The sequence below is a fragment of the Ambystoma mexicanum genome, chromosome 8, assembly GCF_040938575.1.
Source record: "Ambystoma mexicanum isolate Mex_15411 chromosome 8, UKY_AmexF1_1, whole genome shotgun sequence".
NCBI classification, from domain to species: Eukaryota; Metazoa; Chordata; class Amphibia; order Caudata; family Ambystomatidae; genus Ambystoma; species Ambystoma mexicanum.
Window position 1 is genome coordinate 1,105,118,335 of NC_090929.1, and position 15,076 is coordinate 1,105,133,410.

Genomic DNA, 15,076 nt, shown 5'->3' on the forward strand with positions numbered 1-15,076 from the left:
TGATTGTGTGTGACTGTGTGTGTGAGGAGCTCGGGACTCATGAGACAAGCGTGCCATTTTTTATTAACTGGGAATCTATGATAGATGTCCAGTAAAAAAACATGCCTTACCCCAGTGCCCACCAGCGCCATCACAATCATTGTGTGCATGTGAGGCACTGACACCCAGGGGGCAGGCATGGCATTTTTTACTGGGTATGCCCAGTAAAGAATGCCAGCCCAGTCTGGTGGGATTCTTAGCGCCTCACATGTAATGTCATGCCTGACCCCTAAGCTCCCCAGCGCCTTGCATTTATATGCAATTGATTATCTGTGAATCAGTGAGGCGTTGGAGTGCAATAAGGGAAGGAATGCCATTTATTAATGGGCATCTGATAGATGCCCAGTAAAAAATACCATGACTGGGCACCCCAGCACCTCGCGTGCACTCAATTAATGTGTGCCAGTGGGGTGCTCTGGACCTTAGGGGGCGGGAATGGCAGTTTCTCCTTGGTATCGATGCCCAATAAAAAAATCCCATGACTGTACCCTGGAACCCCATCTTTTTAAACACATCTGCCCCTGAGCCCCCCAGCGCCTGTAACACTCAGCCCCTGTTCTCACCTGTTTGCCCTTGGTCGTCTTCTTCTTTGGAGGCCTTTCAGCGTTCCGGTATGTCTGGGATTTATACAAGTAAGGGCGGTGGTCTTCCGTATCCAGTGTGGGGACCGTAGGCAGTCTCGGAAGGAGACAGGAGTTCAGGGTTCTAGGAATGGAAATAGTCAGGAAGTCTATGTCCGGAATGATGAGCGGAATCAGGAAGGGAACAGAAGCTCGCAGGGGACAGGGGAAGACAGCGAGCATGGAGAAAACGGGTTGGTGTCCAGGAAGGATGGGAGTAGTGGCCTCAGTGGAGGCGAAGGTCGCACTTGCACTTCAGGGAGGAAAAGGAAGAGAGAATGTCGGAAGGTAGGTTCTCGGAGAAGGAAGGAAACAGTGAGTACACTAGATGCAAACTCGAAAGGGAGCATTCAGAGGCGCAGCGCCGCGGGGGCATGCCTGTTTTCTAGGAAGCCCGAGTTCCTGCGTAAACACTGAACCGCTACGTGACTGAGCCGGTGGCCATGTTGGGAGTATATCGGCTTCAATGTTACAGTGCACCATGGACCAGGAAGTCCAAAAGGGGCGTAGACAGCGAATCATGACAGCATGCCCCCTCCTGAACCTTGTCCCACTGGGTTTGCCTGGGTGAGTCAGTTGGAATCTCTGAACTAAACTGGGGGGCATTCATGTGGGAGACAGGTTACCATGTTCGTTCGCTGGGAGGATATTCCTTCCATTCCACTAAGTACTGTAGCCGATCTCTTCTATATCTGGAGTCACAGATCCTGGAGACTTCGAATTCTATCTGGTTGTCGACAATCACAGGGTTAGGACGATGAGCTGATCTGGTGGATTGAATATAAGGTTTGAGCAAAGAAGTATGAAAAACAGGATGAATCTTCTTCTAGGAGTCCGGTAACTGGAGTCGATATGCCGCAGGGTTGATAACCTCTTTGATAGAAAAAGGCCCATAGAACTTGGGGGCCAGTTTATTGGGTTGTAGCTGTCGAGGCAAGAGTTTGGAGGACAGCCAGACCTTGTCACCAATTCCATACATGGGGCCAGGTCTCCGTTTGGCATCAGCATGTCTTTTGACATCCATCCTGGCCTTTTTTAAATGTTCTTTCACATCCTTATGTATAGTGACCAATCTGTCAATCCAGGAATCAACCGACGGAACCGGGGTGGAATGAGGTAGGACTGTTGGCAGGACAGACGGATGGAATCCCTGACTGCAGAAGAAGGGGCTAGTCTTGATGGCAGAGTGCTCAGAATTGTTATAGGAAAATTCAGCAACTGGAATCAAAACCGACCAATCATCCTGGACCTTGGCTGAAAAACACTGCAAATATTGTTCTAAGTTCTGATTCACACGCTCTGTTATTCCATTAGTTTTGGGGTGGTATCCAGAGGACAAGGCACGTTGAATACCTAGCATGTGACATAGGTGTTTCCAGAACTGGGAAATGTATTGAGGACCACAGTCTGAAATGATCTTGGAAGGAAGACCATGTAGCTTAAAGATGTGACTCAAAAATATACCTGCCATTTCTTGAGCTGTTGGTAATTTGTATAAGGAGGTGAAGTGAGCCATGTGGGTGAACAAATCGATAGTAACCATGATGGTAGTGAACCCCTTGGAAGGTGGCAGTTCCACGATGAAGTCGGTAGCGATTACTTCCCAAGGATGGTCTGGCAGGGTAGGTTGGTGGAGAAGACCTGCTGGCTTTCTATTATCACACTTATTCTGGCTGCAGATAGGGCAGGCTTGAACATATGCCCTTACAGTGTGGATCATGTTAGGCCACCAGAACTGTCTCTGAATGAGGCGAAGAGTGGCAGTAATGCCTCGATGTCCGGAATGGAAGCTATAATGGCAGAGGTTTATAACCTTAGTTCTCAGTTCTTGCGTGGGTACCGCCAATCTCCTATCTTTGAAGAGGTAGCCGTCTTTATCAACTAAAGTCCATTGGTTTGCCTTGCTGTAATCCTTCTAAAGATCAGAAGGTGGTGTTGCCGAACGGATATCTTCCGATAAGGAGTTGGCTTGGGCCACAAAAACCGTGTCGGGAAACATCTTCGGGAAGGCACAGGCCTCAAGTGGCTCATAATCAGGGCACCAGGATAGAGCATCAGCGATTACATTGTTAGTGCCAGGAACATGGTGTATGCGAAACTGATACTGGGCAAAGAAAAAGGCCCAACGAGCTTGGCGACTGTTCCTGCACTCTAAGGATTGCAGGATCTGCAGGTTTCTGTGATCGGTTTGCACTTGGATTGGAAATTTGGCACCCAGAAGTAAATGACACCACTCAGTAAAAGCTTGCCGAATTGTGAGAAATTCCTTCTCCAGGACTGAATAGTGAGTTTCGCTGGGAGTCAGTGTTCGGGACAGGTAAGCGATGGGATGTTCCGTCTTATCCTCAGATTCTTGTTTTAGCACAGCCCCAATCGCATGTTCTGAGGCATCAATTTCTAAAAGGAAGGGTTTGTTAATATCCGGTTGTGCCAGGATGGGACCTTGTGTAAATCTTCGTTTTAGCTCTTGGAAGGCGGTTTCTTGAGCACCTGACCAAATGAAAGGAACCTCTTTCTTAAGTAACGTTACTATCGGGTGTACAATGTCTGAGAAGGTTGGAATGAATTTCCGGTAAAAATTGGCAATTCCCAGGAAGGATTGGATCTGTTTCACTGTTGTGGGGGCTGGCCATGACAGAATGGAGTCGACCTTGGCGGGATCCGTTTCTATTCCCTGGGAGCTCAGAACAAAACCTAAATAATAAACAGTTTGGGTATGGAATATGCATTTTTCTGGTTTGACCAGGAGTTTGTTCTCTCGTAGACGTTGTAAGACTGATGTCACGTGTTCCTGATGTAACTGGGAATTATTGGAATAGATCAGTAGGTCATCCAGGTATACTATGACAAAGAGAACCAGCATGTCTGAAAAAACTCTGTCCATGAAGCATTGAAAACCCGCAGGGGCATTGGCAAGACCAAACGGCATTACCAAGTATTCAAAATGCCCAAAGGGTGTCCTGAAGGCGGTTTTCCACTCATCGCCCTCCTTCATTCGGATGAGATGGTAGGCGCCTCGTAAATCGAGTTTAGTGAAGATTACAGCACCTCGAACAGCCTCCAGTATGTCAGAAATGAGTGGCAGGGGGTAACGATCTTTAAGGGTGCATTGCTTAAGGCCCCGATAGTCCAGGCAGGGTCGAAGTTCCTTGGTGTCCTTCTTGGGCACAAAGAACAAGGAAGCTTCTGCTGGAGATTTAGAAGGTTGAATGGTTCCATTGGCGAGATTGGTATCCAAGTATTTTCGTAATGCCTTTTTTTCATGGTTCAGAAAGTATGACCATTCTTCCAAATGGTATTACTGTAGAATCTTCTGTATCAATTGCAAAATCTTCTGGTCGATGAGGTGGTAGAGATTGGACAATGGCTGTGGAAAACACGTCTGAGTATTGTTGGTAGATCTCAGGTATTTGGGCAATGTTTGATAGACGAATGGATGGTTGTTCGAGGGTCTGGGGTTCCACAGATAAGGTCTGCACCAAGTTTTGGGATAAGCAATGAGACAAGCAGAATTCTGAGCCTAGAAATAAAGATCCAGCAGCCCAATTGATGTAAGGGTTATGTTTTTGTAGCCAAGGCATTCCCAAAACCATGGGGTAGTGTGCTGCTTTGATGATATCAAAGCGAAGCATCTCCTGATGGTTGTTTATTGAGAGCGTCAACTCTGAGGTTTGCTGAGTTATGGGTCCTGAAGACAATGGTTTCCCATCAATTCCTTTGACAGCTTGGATAGTTTCTTCGGATTCTTGAGGAATGTTGTGCTTTAAGGCTCATTCATGGTCCAAGAACACTCCCATGGTGCCGCAGTCTACTAGGGCCAGGATAGAATGAGTTTCTTTATTGGTGGTTGTTAAGGATGTATGCAGGACCACCAAAGTGTTCAATCGAGGAGAATTCAAGGAAGGAACAGATGAGGAGCAAGTATGTATCTCCCGAAGCTGGGCTCCGCTCAAGATCGGGAGCTGGCGTTTTCCGAATGCCTGGGTGGAGCTATAGGACAGTTCCTTACAAGATGTTTGTCCGAGGCACAATACATGCAGAGTCCAGTATTAATACTACCCATTCTTTCCTGTGAAGATATCGGACCCTGCAAGGAACCCAATTGCATGGGTTCTGGATCAGGTGAGTGCTGTACAGTCGTTTCCTTTGGGCAAGGCAAATCCATGGAAACTTTGGGAGAAGCAGTCTTAGTTTTTCTGTTTTCTTCCTTCCTTTCCTGGATACGAAAGTCAATTTGGAGGGACAAATCTATCAGAGCCTGGAAAGAACTTGGACGTGCGACTCCTGCTAGTTCATCCTTGATATCGTTGTTTAACCCTCTCCGAAACAAGGTGAAACTCGCCTCTTGGGACCAATCGGCTTTTTAGCCAGTTGCTTGAAACGGGTTACATAAGACAACATGTCTTGGTTCCCTTGTTGAAACTCCAGGAGTCTTTCCTGAGCACTGTAGACTTGTTCAGGACGGTCAAACATGGTTTTAAAGGCTTCTACAAATCCATAATAATTGTCCAGGAGTGGGTCTCCTGCACTCACTAGGGGAGTTGCCCAGGCCAAGGCATTACCGGCGAGATGTGATATTATGAATCCCACCTTGGCCCGGGGTGTGGAAAAATAGTAGGGTTTAAATGTAAAATGCACCAAACAAGAATGAAGGAAGGATCGCAGAGTTTTAGAGGAACCGTCATATTTGTCCACTATGCCCCCTACAAGGGCACTTTCCTGGCCCGCCAAATATCTGGAGAGCACAAGTTGTTTTAGCGCAGCATTTTCGGCCTTGAGGTTTTGCACTTCTGTGGTCAGTTCTTGCATTCCTCTCATGAGGTCCTGGACAGCAGCCTCCATATTGAACTCCGTATCAGGTCTTGGGCGCCTCAAACTGTCATACTCAGCCCCTGTTCTCACCTGTTTGCCCTTGGACGTCTTCTTCTTTGGAGGCCTTTCAGCGTTCCGGGATGTCCGGGATTTATACAAGTAAGGGCAGTGGTCTTCCGTATCCAGTGTGGGGACCGTAGGCAGTCTCGGAAGGAGACAGGAGTTCAAGGTTCCAGGAATGGAAATAGTCAGGAAGTCTATGTCCGGAATGATGTGCGGAACCAGGAAGGGAATAGGAGCTTGCAGGGGACAGGGGAAGACAGCAAGCGTGGAGAAAACGGGTTGGTCTCCAGGAAGGATGGGAGTAGCGGCCTCAGCGGAGGTCACACTTGCACTTCAGGGAGGAAAAGGAAGAGAGAATGTCGGAAGGTAGGTTCTCGGAGAAGGAAGGAAACAGCGAGTACCTTAGACACAAACTCAAAAGGGAGCGTTGAGACATGCAGCGACGCGGGGGCGTGCCCGTTGTCTAGGAAGCCTGAGTTCCTGCGTAAACACTGAACCGCTACGTGACTGAGCCGGCGGCCATGTTGGGAGTATAGCGGCTCCAATGTTACGTGCACCATGGACCAGGAAGTCCAAACGGGGCATAGACAGCGAATCATGACAGCGCCTCACAATCACACATAATCACATTCATCATTAATGTGATTATGTCTGACTGCAAGGCACTGGCATACCATGGAGCAGGCATGACATTTTGTACTGCGCATGGTTTATAAAGCAAGCATGATAAGTGTTATTCTGTGGCTAGACTTGCATTTTAATGCAGCCAGTCTAGCCATTTCTTACTGAGGCATGACATTTTGTATTGGGCATCTTTGATAATGTAAGCCAGATCAGTGGTATTATTCTTACTGTGGCATGACATTTTTTATTAGGCATCTTTGGTAAAACAAGTGTAAGTGTTGTAATATAGCCAGACTGGCATTCCAATGCAGCCAGTCTAGTAATTTCTTATTGTGGTATTACATTTTATATTGGGCATCTTTGACAAAGCAAGCATTATAAGTGTTATTATGTAGCTCGACTGGTATTTTAGTACAGCCAGTTTGGACATGTTTTCATACTTTGACATGCATTTTTAATAAAGCCAACTGGATTATTTTCAAACGTGGGGATACTGCCATATATTGGCAGAACAAAAATTCACATGTTTTCTTATAGTATTACTACTGGCATTATGCACAAAGCAAACATGAGTATGTTCGTATATGGGAACAATAGGGTATCATGGTGAAGTCAGCATGGAAACGTATGGGCACAGCCAGTGTGAACATGTTTTATAATGGCACATATTGCGGGAAAAGGCATAATGAAAATGTGTTTGAGAAATGTTTCTGTGCACTGTTGGTGACTTGCATCTATTGGATTATGTTCATGAGTTACCCTACAAAAACCCAATTGCAAACTGTTTGGGTTTTTACCTAATTTTTCCAAAATGTGTGCTCTAAAGTGCACTATTTTCACCCATTATTTAAAAAAAATTCTCGTGGGGAGAACACTCCCCGAACATCCCTCGACATGTTGATTGAATTTATTGTTGTTTATGGTTGTTTTCACTAATTGGATAACTCAAGGATAATTTGTATCAAGTGAGGGTATAAGGCCCTGACGAAGGACTTATGGTCCGAAACACATAGGCCTATTCTCGTGATTGCTACTAACTTTATTGTTCACCTTATAGAAGTAAATTCTTGTTTCACAGAATACTAAATAGTGAAATCATATTAAATCTGGAAAATTTTGTGGACTATATGAATTAAGACTACTTCTGAAGTGAACAAACCCACCGTGGTTAATAGGGTGTGCGGCCCACACCGATGGCTAATTAGCCTTGGTCTCTCTTTTTCTGCATCATACATAGTGTCCGGCACGGTGGCACTCGCCAGTGGACTGCACCCCACACACATTCCTGAAATAAGCACGACTACCAGAGGATTATCAATACCCATTAGACTCAGAATCAGCGGCGCCCGCTAATCTATCTAGATAAAGTCACTTTCTGTGATGTCACCTTGGTGAAAGGTCATTTGACATCACGTCCCTTGCATGTCTTCCAGTATTATTCTCCCATCATCTGTAATAGATTTTAAATGTATGGTGGGTTTATGTAATGTTTTTGCTTTTTGGATTCACTGTGTATCCACATGTTCTAACAAAACAAATTCGACAGAACAAATACACTAGAAATAAAAAGTCATAAAAAGAGAGGGAGATGGGAGAAGGAGGCGAGACAGAGATGGTGATGTAAGGATATCTGGGATACTGTCAGTGCAGGAGAATGTGTAGGTATCTGCCTGGCTGCATCTATAGGAATAGGGCAGCCTCCTTGCAATTGCTTAGTTGCTTTCCGAATTTTCATGTAAGGTCAGAGCTGCAAATGTTGCACAGACAGCAAGAAATGTATCCCCCAACAAATCAAAAGGAAAATAAAGTCGGTTTCCCTACCTGCATCCACCGATCTCCACGGTTCACATACTCGAAACAGATGCTGATCTTGTAGTGTGCTTCACTTACTAAGCTCTTTATCTCCTTCAAGAACAGATAGTTATCTTTCACGCTGCAGTAAAAAAGTGGAGATGAGAGAGCAGAGAATCAATGATGCTGCAGTGATAAAGCTGATTAAATCCTTCGTATATAGATTTAGAGCATTTCAACCAATGGTACTCCCACTTACATTTGCAGTGGCACCTGCACATGTTTGTCACCTACTCCACAATTTCAACTTGTGTCTTATCTGTTTCCTTCCATCTATTGTACTTTCCAGTCATCTTGAATCTCTTTATTGCTAATCGGACCATTTTTACATTTTTTAAATATATTTATTAGAGAAAGAACATATTGTTTCGAACGGAAGCACCATAGGTCATATGGTGGATGGAGCAATTTCATTGCTGGGTGCTTTACAACAGATAGGCATTGAACATGAACCTGGAAGTCTAGGGGGTGGTGGGAAAATAGTCCAGGTAGCGCCAAAGGAAGAAAAATAACATAAATAATAACGGTATAAAAGAGTACAATAATTACATAATTTGCAAGTTCGGACGATCTTCTGTTGTTAGGATGGGCAGGGTAAGAGCAAACATGAACAACGCTTTGAGGATGTTCTTGAGGTCCAGGCGTGTGGAGCAGAGGCGGATTTGGCAGATTCATTCATTCATTCATTTTATGATTGGTGTAGTGCCTCTCAGCATAATTATTGCCCCAACATGCTGTTGGTTGAACGCCCTTGGAGGGACCGGAGTTCAAATTTGGGAGAAGTTGTGAGGAGGTATTATGTGTGTGCATGGATCTATGTGATTTTCCCGCGGATGATTTACCTGCGACAGAAATGTTTGCATGGGAAATGCACAAATGCAAAATGTTCGTACATGTCCCATGTGGACATCCATTACAAAACAACCCCAAAACCATACAAACACACACACTCACCCACACCCACACTCACAACACACCCCCACCCAACTACTTACCTTTCCTTCCGACGCGCTGTGTCCCTGCGGCGCCGGTTCTCTTTCACTTCCGTGATTGGGAACTGGCGCCGCAGGCTACTTTTCTTTTTTTTTCTTTACTTTTGATCGGGAGAGCTGCTATACAGTATAGTGAGCTGGGGTTGCGAGGGATAGCCCTGCAGCCCCCTGTTTTTTTTTAGCGGGTCAGCTGCACGTATGTCCCCACAATCCCTGCTCACTATACTGTTTAGTATAGTGAGCGGGGTGTTGCGGGGACACCCATGCAGCCCCAGGCTTTTAACATTTCTTTTTAATTTATTTCGAGTGGATCAGCTGCAGGGGTGTCCCCGCAGCCCCAGCTCAACATACTTTATAGTATGGTCAGCGGGGTGTTGTGGGGGACACCCCCACACCCCCCGCACCGTCCCCACCAAAAGACCTAACACATACCACAAAAAGTTCAAACTTTTGGTAGTTTGAACTTTTCGTGGCATGTGTTTTAGGTCTTTTAATGGGGTCTGTAATTTATTTTCTGTAATTTCGGCCAATTCGGTCTGCATTTCAGCCATTAAAGTTATGTGAGGGTGGCCAAGACCCTGCTAGTCACCCATGTCTGAATGGCGTGTGGGTGGGAGCGGCGGAGGTAAACTATGAACTAACCAGGGGTAGGTTGTGTTTAAGGGGATATAGAATTATGTGAGAAGCTACAATTAAAATGTTTGTCGTTCATGGTAGCTTCATTCTAATGGCAGAGGTGTTGTGCAGTTATGTTTGTGTTATATGTGAGTGCAGGGTGTGTGAAATGAGCCTGTGCCTCCCACTAAGTTACGAAGGTGTGATGTGCGAGCCTGTGAAGGGAAAAAATGGGTTAGCTGTGCAAGAATATGGATAGTGTCTACAATTAGGCTAAATGAAAAAGATGGCTGGCTAACAGAGTTAGGCTAAAAGCAAGGTATGGCTACCTTATTTTTTTTATTATCTTTTGGTTTGATCAATAAACCTTTATAATAGAAAAAACATTACATCAATCAATCCATTGTATACCATACCACTCTGTACATCCCTTCACATCTAATACCACATCTTGAAACTGTGAGAAACCAGAATGTGTTTCACCCGCTAGTCCCCGGGGATCTGTCATCCAAGTGGTAAGGACACGGCCATCGCTTTTGGATCCAGTTACTGGGGGTGGACCAGTGCAGGAGGATCACATGGATGGGGGGTCTTTGGAGAGTGGGAGTGGGACACCGGACGATGAGATGCAGTATCCCCTTTCCTCTAACACTTTTCCCCATGCAACCAGGTAGGATACTTAGGAACTCAACTCCTCCCTTTTCTGACACAAACACATTCTCACGGACAGCTCACCATGAGAGAAAATGGACTAACACCCGAGCTGTGTACCTGACATGTCCCAACACAAGGGTCAGACAGAGTCAGGCAATTACTGATAATTACAAACACCTGACTTCCATTACACTTCCACACATGGATAAAAGGCAGAGCACGAAAACACATTCTGAGCACGGCAAAACACACTAGGAAGCAGCAGTTCCGAGATGGCAGTTTAATATGAGGTGAAAGACAGCATGGCCAGAGAGGGTTGCAAGTAGGGAACTACCCTTGACCTTTTCGGAGAATAACTGTGACTTTCAGGAGCCCTTGAGGAAAAGAAACATAAGACCGGGAATGAAAGATGAAGAATGGTGCAGTGTGTGTCGAAGGTACACTGGGCCCTCCCGCATCGATAGCCAAGGTGCAGAGGAGCAATTGCTGCTGTGGTACTGCCCTTGGCTCCCACAACAAAGCAGCGCCAGTAAAGTCAGCACATGCAGTGATTCAGGGAGACTGATAGCAGACCGGTCTGTGTTAGATCCAAGATTGCAAGCAGCAATATTGTATGAAGAAATCTGCAAAGAAGTTGTAGAGGAGAAGCCAAACACCCCTACCAGAAACTCTGCCCCCATAATGCCTATATGTTGGGAACCGGAAATAACAACACATGCAGTGCCATTCAGGATGCCTATATCGCAAAGAATTCTTGAAACAAGGTATCCATTGAGAAAACCCTATATACATTCACGAAGAATTGATGATCTTCTGGAGGGAGTCCCGTAAGAAGTGTGAAAGTGGAAGAGAAAGAGGACTGGTGACATCATGCAAAGCAGAACTGACTCACCCTGAAAAGATACATAAGACGAAAGAACATAGACATTCTATAACATCTGAAGAGGAGGTGTCGAAGATAAGCAACATAATCGGGATCGAAATGAAGATGCTCATGCAAAGAAATGCTGAAGAAAATGCAAAGTCAATTTACACTTGTGCGGTTGCTGTAACGCAAGTAGACGAAATGGTCCTGAGGCTGGCTACATAGTAAATAGATTGCAGCAATGCGCCAATGTATTTACATAGGAAATATATAGAATCTGGATGTTCCACAATGCACTTTAGCAAGACTTGAACCCAGTGAATGTAAAGGGCTTGAGTGTGGCACAGTTGGAAAATCGTTAATGGCAAAGGAGAATTCAAGAAAGGCTTGGCTGGCCCAGCACCAAGGGTCGAGGCCACCGTGGGCCTGGTTGCCTGACAAAAAGCTACATGAACGTCAGAAAGAAACAAATTTCTGTTTGAGGCAGAATGGACAAACACTGACGGCGCCAAGAGTTCATCATTTAATATTATTATATGCAACTAAGAGCTCAAAAACGTGGTCTCTAGTCACATAGTCAGATGAAAATAGACTTTGGGTCGACATAGAACGAAACCAGAAGATAAGACCATGCCACACTCCCTTTTATTCTCAGACACAGTGAGCTTCTGCAAGGCCAAGTTCAAAGCCTTAATTGAATGGCAGACCGTGATGATGGATCTTGGGCTAATTGGGTGGGGAGGCATGACCAGGCCGATCCTCCCAGCACCTGGGGTAACCAGCTTGCGTGCTGCTAGCAAGTGGAATATTCCAGTATGGTACAAGCATGCCAACCATTCGTAGAGGGCCACATATCAGAGAGCCCTATAGCTTGTGTATCCAATGAATCGTTGTGTATTTTGTGATGATGAAGATGACTTGCACTAGAGGAGGGCTTAGTTGTCCACCTGATGTTAGAGACTCAATCACAACCGCCATCAGTATGGAATGTAAACTTATATGTTCTCTATAAGCCTATCACATCCCCAAGTAGGTTTTGTAGTTTGCCACATAGTCTGACGTCCATGATGACAAATATTTGCTATAAAAGTAATGTTTTTTATGAAATGTGCTGTGCGACATCCGATGATGTCTGTTGTAACTCCCGGATCTAGATCATTGCAAATAAAACAGTACTGAGTTTTGTCAACTTCCTGATTTGGTTTGATTATTGATGTATGAGTAGGTTTTGCATCCCCAACCATCTCTAAGTATTGCTGCCTCGTCATAAAGGACCCAGGTCTATGGGTTCACATGGTAGCAGAGAGAGGATGGTTAAAGATCCGTTGAGCCAGTAGGCCTTTAAGGGTCTCGGAATATCGGATGTCCTCTGCCATTAAGATGGAGGACTCCGAGGCTTCCTGTGGATAGCGGCTGAAATTAAGTTCTTGCAAGACACAACGAGATAGGTGGGACGTGTCCCTCTTTCACAAAATCCCCTCCTGGTATCTACAGGGAGCTTAACAGACTGAAAGCTACTGTGGCTTGTTCAGGGGGAGAGGATCCTGAGAGTCAGGAGCTGAAAAGCGAATGGTGAGTAGATTGAGAAAGGTGGCAAAAAACGATGTATGCATATTAAGTGGGGAAAGTGGTAATGGGAAGAAAGTAACAGAGGTTTGGTGGGGTATTTAGTGAATGACGAAGAGCGTCGTATAGAGGGACTTAATAGATGTACTTAGTTAACAACGAGGAGTGTCACAGATTAAGCCCATAAATCCTACTTTTAAGGGACGTGTAGAAGAAAGTTATTTCAAAATCGAAGTGGATATACTTAGGCTACGAGCGAACAAGGCTTGCTAAGGGAAATAACTTACACCCCATCGGGGTATTTTTAGGGGTAGGAATAAGCAGCGATAAGCGCTGAGAGGAGATATATGTTGGGGCCGGCCAGTTTGTCTTCTTGTGTATCGTATGTATTTTATGTATCAAGGAAATGATAAGATGTCGAAGAGCGACAAATGATAGGTTGTGTTAAGAGGTTGAGAGTACATTATTTATTTACTTAGTCATTAATGGTATCGACTGAATAGGTAGATTGAAGTAAAGTGAGAGATAGGGGTTTGGAGCGGCGACGATTGGTGCACACTCATATTATATTGTTTTTCATATCGATCCAACAAGCTGGCTTACAACGAGTCAGTAACCAGCAGAAACATGAAAATATGTTGTTCGAAGGTCTGGTGACTAACAGGGGAGAGAAATCGGACCATGCAGTGCTCGTGGAACAAATTGAAAGGAACGCTGCACCACCCTATAAAATGGCGTGCGCAACTTAACTCCACTGCAGCATCCCCTGGAGGCGGAGTGGCAGGGCAAGCACAAGGCATGCAACGGCCCACAGCAGTTACGGAGGGGTGCCAACAGCAGAAGCAGCCCCACTTCCTGAGGAACAAGGCCCTTATAACACCCTGCAGGGCCCGGGCTGCACCGGACTGCCAAGCAGTAAGGGCCGAGACAAAGGAGGACCAAGGAGTCCGCCAATCGGGTGAGCGGAGGAGAGCATGGCTATGAGAGCCCACTAGTGGGTGAAACATCAGAGGGGTGCTGAGGCTTAGGGGGCACGGGTTGAAAGGAACCAACAGCAGTCCCCTGGACCCCCAGCCCTGTGGCCCAGACAACGTAAGGATGCAGATCATGCCCTGGGGGTCCATCTAAGGGTGGACGGGAGGCCTCGCCTAAGAACGAAGGGTTGTAGCATTCGTAGGGTCCAGGCTCCGGACCCGTTCGAGCGGGTTGTGGACGTAAGGGGCTCTCCAGCAACTTCACTGTAGTAAACCGGCAGGTCTGCAGGGTCCCGGGACAGTGGGGACACCTGCAGTGAGGGAGCCGCCTGAACAATAGACGCAAAAGGGGTGAAGCCAAGGAAGGAGGCTGGTGTGCCCAGCCCGACCTGAGACAGAGTGCCCTGTCGAGGTGGTCTCAAGGTCCGGCACGCAAACTGCATTGACTGAACCTGGGGCACGAGAAAGGGCCTGGACAAGCTTGAGGAGGTCGGAGGTCTACATGCGTGACATGTTAAAGGCATCAGAGATGGTAGCACGTGAAAAGGACTGAGAGGCAGAGAGGACGTGCAGAGAGGACGTGCAGCAAAGCGAAAAGCAGAGTCCCCATCAGCTGCAGCTAATTGCAAGCAGGAATCAGCAGTGGTGTAAGCAACGATAGGCGGGGATCACTCCCCTGGAGCACTGGCGCTGGAACCACCTGGCCAGACGCCCGCCATTGCTCCCCTGGGTGCTGAGTGTACAGATCAACAGATCAGAGCCTGTACTAATATTTAGCGAGAGCAGTCAACACCAGAATGTAGGGCAGGAACCGGGAGAGGCCTGTGAGAACCCTGCGAGAGCAAAGAAGGGGAAGGGTACAGTCCATCTCCTGGAACACTGCGATCGTGCCATGAGGGGAGCCCGGCATTGATCTGACGAGGATGCCAACGACGCACGTGGAATCGCACGAAACATCCCCTGGCACGTGGGGGAGCACAGTCCACTCGCCTACAACATTCCTCGAAGGGGAGCCGAATGCAGCAGACACGGACCTAAGGGGACATTAACAACCCAAGTTGAACAAGTGTGGCTCTGACATATTCAGAACCGGGTCTGAGACGGCGGATGACAGAAAAGCCAAGATTGGAACATAAGTGAAAGAGCAGATGGGCGCTTTGCCTTGCACAAACAACAGCATGCATTGCGCAGTGGCAGCATCGCAGCCCTCAGTGCTGCACAGACGGTGAGAGGAGCCAGGAGAGCCCCTCTGACAGAGGTATAAGCCCAAACACAAAGCCAAAGAGCGCCTCAGGTGGGCGCCATAGGAGAAGTGGCCTATACAAGTGGGCAGGGAGAGGGCGGAACTGAAGTTACAACAACTCGAACATGGGAGGCTACAGCCCATCGATCTGTCACAAG

At 46.6% G+C, this 15,076-nt stretch overlaps 1 protein-coding gene across 1 annotated transcript in view; it reads right to left on the minus strand.

Annotated features, from left to right (window-relative positions):
• PADI2 (peptidyl arginine deiminase 2) overlaps positions 1-15,076 on the minus strand; it is a 1,062,620-nt gene that overhangs the window by 368,567 nt on the left and 678,977 nt on the right. Inside the window, exon 9 of the mRNA XM_069611131.1 lies at positions 7,980-8,091. Within this exon, the coding sequence (XP_069467232.1) occupies positions 7,980-8,091 (112 nt within the window). The remainder of the gene's footprint in view (positions 1-7,979; positions 8,092-15,076) is intronic.